This window comes from Aulonocara stuartgranti (assembly GCF_965226115.1).
Source record: "Aulonocara stuartgranti genome assembly, chromosome: 2".
Taxonomy (NCBI): Eukaryota; Metazoa; Chordata; class Actinopteri; order Cichliformes; family Cichlidae; genus Aulonocara; species Aulonocara stuartgranti.
Window position 1 is genome coordinate 14,236,270 of NC_138940.1, and position 4,984 is coordinate 14,241,253.

Below are 4,984 nucleotides of genomic sequence, written 5' to 3' on the forward strand. Positions count from 1 at the left end.
AGAACCAGGCTCTAGGAACAACAAGTAAGCCTGCAGTGCGAGAGTGAAGTGCTCTAATAGGGTGATATTGTACTCAGAATCAGAATCAGAATCAGAATACTTTATTGATCCCTGGGGGAAATTATTTTTTGTTTTTTGTTACAGTGCTCCATTTTAAACCAACATTAAGACAAGACAGACAATACGCTAACTAAGAATAGTACAATATATACATATATATACATACATACATACATACATACATAAGTCACTTATAAATAAATAGTTGGAAAAGAAACATGTGTAGCTGTAGCAGCAAACAGTGTGTTAAGTGGATGCGTTGTACAGGGAGATGGCCACAGGCAGGAATGATTTCCTGTGTCGTTCAGTGGTGCTTTTCGGTAATCTCAGTCTCTCACTGAACGAGCTCCTGTGACTGACCAGCATGTCATGGAGTGGGTGGGAGGTGTTATCCAACATTGTCTTTATCTTGGACAGCATCCGCCTCTCCGACACCACCTTGAGGGAGTCCAGCTCCATCCCCACAACATTGCTGGCCTTACGGATCAGTTTATTAAGTCTGTTGGCATCTGCGGCCCTCAGCCTGCTCCCCCAGCATGCAACAGCATAGAGGATCGCACTGGCCACAACAGACTCATAGAAAATCCTCAGCATTTTCTGGCAGATGTTGAAGGACCTCAGTCGCCTCAAAAAATAGAGAAGACTCTGGCCCTTCCTGTAAAGTGCTGTGGTGTTTTTAGCCCAGTCCAGTTTATTGTCAATGTGTACTCCAAGGTATTTATAGTCCTCCACAATGTCAACACTGACCCCCTGGATTGAAACAGGGGTCAAGTGTTTCCTGGTCTTCCTGAAGTCCACGATCAGTTCCTTGGTCTTTGCCACGTTGAGCTGCAGATGATTCTGCTCACACCACGTGACAAAGGAGTCGACCACAGCCCGGTACTCTGTCTCATCATCCCTGCTGATGCATCCAACCACCGCAGAGTCATCAGAAAACTTCTGAAGATGGCAGGTCTCTGTGCAGTGGCTGAAGTCTGTGGTGTAGAGGGTGAAGAGGAAGGGGGAGAGGACAGTCCCCTGTGGTGCCCCTGTGTTGCTAATCACCTTGTCAGACACACACTGTGGGAGACGTACATATTGTGGTCTTCCTGTCAGGTAATCAACAATCCAGGACACCAGAGAAGCATCCACCTGCATCGCTGCTAACTTATCACCCAGGAGGGTCGGTCTGATGGTGTTGAAAGCACTGGAAAAGTCAAAAAACATGACCCTCACAGTGCTCGCCGGCTGGTCCAGATGGGTGTAGACACGATTGAGCAGGTAGATGATGGCGTCCTCTGTTCCGAGACGAGGCTGATAAGCGAACTGAAGGGGATCCAGATGTGGTCTTACTATGGGTCGCAGCTGGTCCAGGATGAGCCTTTCCAGGGTTTTCATGATGTGGGAGGTCAGTGCCACGGGCCTGTAATCCTGGGGGCCACTGGGACGAGGCGTCTTTGGTACAGGGACGAGGCATGATGTCTTCCACATCACCGGGACCCTCTGCAGACTCAGACTCAGCATAAACAGTTTATGAAAGACTCCACACAGCTGGGGGGCACAGGTCTTGAGGACAAGGGGACTCACTCCGTCTGGTCCAGCAGACTTGCCTGAGTGAAGTCTCCTCATTTGCATCTCAACCTGGTATTGAGTGAAGGTGATGGGTCGGGGAGGGGTGTCAGGAATCTCACAGGAGGCAACATGTGAAGAGAGAGGCTGGCACAGTGGTGTGGCTCTGGATTCCAGGCTGACTGCAGGTGAGGTTGTGGGGGTGGGAGCAGACACTGTGGTGTCGAATCTATTGAAAAACAGATTCAACTCATCGGCTCTATTCTCACCTCCCTCAGCTCCCCTGCTGTTGGTTGGCCTGAATCCAGTGATGGTCTTCATGCCCCTCCACACCTCTCTCATGCTGTTCTGCTGGAGTTTCCACTCCAGCTTCCTCCTGTAATTGTCCTTAGCCTCTCTGATCTTGTCCTTTAGTAACACCTGGATCTTCCTCACCTCCTCTTTGTTGCCCCCTCTGAAAGCCCTCTTCTTGTTGTTGAGGAGGGCTTTGATGTCCTTAGTCACCCACGGCTTGTTATTTGGGTAACAATGAACAGTCTGAGCTGGAACAATGGAGTCGGTGCAGAAAGTTATGTAGCCTGTGATACACTCAGTAAGCCCATTGATGTCCTCGGCGTGAGGCTCACAGAGTGTTTCCCAGTCGGTCACCTCGAAACAGCCCTGTAGTTCCGCTATTGCCTCCTCTGACCACCTCCTAACAGTCCTGGTGGTCACAGGTTCCCTCCTCACAATTGGCACATAGCGGGGGGTGAGGTGAATCAGGTTATGATCTGACCTACCAAGTGGGGGGAGGGAGGAGGAGCTGTATGCATCCTTGACGTTAGCATACAGTAAGTCTAAAGTTTTCTCTCCCCTGGTGGGACAGTCCACATATTGTTTGAATGTTGGTAGTGTATTGTCCAGTGATACATGGTTGAAGTCACCCGAGATCACAATAAAGGCACTCGGGTGCTTAGTCTGTAGCCGAGCTATGGCAGAGTGGATAGTGTCACATGCAGCTGTGGGGTTAGCAGAGGGGGGAACATAGACAGCCACCAAGATGACGTGAGAGAATTCCCTGGGTAAATAATACGGCCTGAGTCCAACAGCACACAGTTCAGTGTCCGGGCAACAAATCCTTTCTTTGATTGTTATGTTGGCAGGGTTACACCACCGGTTGTTAACTAAAACAGCAAGCCCACCTCCTTTACGCTTACCGCTAGCGATGCTGTCCCTGTCCGCCCGAACAGTGTGGAAGCCTTCCACGGAAGCATTCTCATCGGGAATGTCCTGGTGCAGCCATGATTCGGTGAAACACATCAGGCTACACTCTCGGTATTCCCTCTGACTCCGTACCAGTGCTGAGAGCTCGTCGATTTTAATTGCCAACGATCGCACATTTCCCATCACGATAGACGGCAGACACGGTTTAAACCTCCTCCTCGCTTCGAGCCTCCGCTGTCTCACCGTCACCTTTTTTCTTCTCTTCTGTCCTTGACCTCTGCATCCCCGATGTGTTTTCCTCCAAATTTCAGCTGGTACTTCTGCGGGCCTGGCCAGCGAGCCGGCCGGCATCAGGGCGATCAGCTGATCTCTGGAGTAAACAGTCCGTGCGTGTAGGAGATGTGCCGCGGTCCCGTTCCATGATAAAAGTAACAGTTCCACGGCCACCAGAAGAACAAAAACTCTCTCAATCCACATGATTGAGTAAGAGATAGAAAACAGAGGAAAATACAAGTCAGAAAAAAAAAGAATACATAAGAAAAAAGAGCTAAACTAAGAGAAAAGCAGGAGCGACTGTAACAGGCTGCACGCTGGTTGGCGCATGCGCACTATATGAGGATATACTATGAGGTCATCAGGATAAGATGGGGCCTGATTATTTAAGACCTTGTATGTGAGGAGCAGGATTTAGAATTCAATTATGGATTTAACAGGGAGCCAATCAAGGGAAGCCAATATAGGAGAAATATACTCTCTTTCTAGTCCCTATCAGTACTCTTGCTGCAGCATTTTGGATTAGCTGAAGCTTTTTCAGGGAGTTTTTAGGACATCTTGATAATAGCGAATTACAGTAGTCCAGCCTAGAAGTAATAAATACATGAACTAGTTTTTTAGCGCCACTCTTTGACAGGATATTTCTAATTTTAGAGATCAGTACATTAAATAAACCACTTGCTCAGCTTGAGTAACGGAGGGCAGAATGGAGTCAAACTCCGCGGACACCGAAAGTTACAGATCTGGGCACCCGGGTAACAAAAAGAGGCCTGCAACTTTTTATTCTGACCTGCACACCTACAATTAACATTCACGTGTTTGGCTAGTGGGAGGAAAGAAAAAGCATGCACGGAAAATCCACACAGGCAGAAAGACAAGGGAAGACAAAACTCAGAGAGAAACCCATAGCTTACCAGGAAGCCCATAACAGGAACACTGTTGCTGTGAAGCAGTAGTGCCAACCCTGCACCACTGTGGCACCTTTGTTTTTATATAGAGAATGGCAGAATGGAGTTTTCTGTAAAACTACAGTGCTTAAAGAGTTTATTAGACTGCCAGTCATAAAAATAACAAAAATCAAATATTTCAAATTGGTCAAAAACATGTTGAAAAACTAAAAATGGTATTGATGAGTTATTTATTAGGCAAATAACACTGGTTTCATGTCTTACAAATTATGTGATGAATTATCTTCTCTGAGAAGTCAGAAGTTAGTCAAGCATAACATCCTAGTTACTACTAAAACTTTCTGTTCAGTTAAATAATTGTACATTTAAACTATACTTTACTCAACTTTACTCAAAAATATGTATGTGCTTTCCAATTTCTTCTGCTATTTTGTAAAACACTAAATTTGAAAATTCATGGATAACAACAATATTTTAGGGTCAAAAATAATAGAATATAATTTTTTCCTAAAAGACTCATTCTGGTAGATTAACCGTTACAGAAAGAAACAACAATGATTCTGGTAATTACCTGTGGTATTTTTTTTTTTTTTTTTTTTTGCAGCTATATCATAAATGTTACACTGAGTGGTCTAATACATTTGTTAAGCATTGTATGTAAATACCTTTCGATGTGTGTCAGAATAATTGTGTCCTAGAGTTTCAAGAAGTAGAATGGGAAGCAGAGCCTTCATCAATCATGCAGACTCCTCTCATGTGGAACCAGCTCCTTGTTTTCATTTGGTAGACAGACATGGTTGCTACATTAAGATTAGGCTTAAAACATTCCTTTTTAGGTATGGCTTCTATTTATAGCTGGTTCAGGTGTCCCTGAACTACCCCATAATTATTCTGCTAAAGGGTGCTGTTGATACACTGACCACCTCTTCTCCATTATCATCTTTTCACTCCCTGTGGCTTTAAATACAACTATTGCGCATGTCATTAAATTT

At 45.5% G+C, this 4,984-nt stretch overlaps 1 protein-coding gene across 1 annotated transcript; it reads right to left on the reverse strand.

Moving 5' to 3' along the window:
• Window positions 1-261: 261 nt before the first annotated feature.
• On the reverse strand, window positions 262-4,697 carry LOC309716952 (uncharacterized protein). Its single transcript, XM_082551095.1, has 2 exons — window positions 4,658-4,697; window positions 262-4,065 (listed from the first exon to the last, which is right to left on the reverse strand). The coding sequence occupies exon 2, from the start codon at window positions 3,286-3,288 to the stop codon at window positions 307-309; it is 2,982 nt and encodes a 993-aa protein (XP_082407221.1). The 5' UTR covers window positions 3,289-4,065; window positions 4,658-4,697; the 3' UTR covers window positions 262-306.
• Between the last annotated feature and the right edge of the window lie 287 nt (window positions 4,698-4,984).

Excerpts from the sequence above, each read along its gene's own strand:
- LOC309716952 (XM_082551095.1), bottom strand. The coding sequence starts at position 3,288 with ATGTGGATTGAGAGAGTTTTTGTTCTTCTGGTGGCCGTGGAACTGTTA.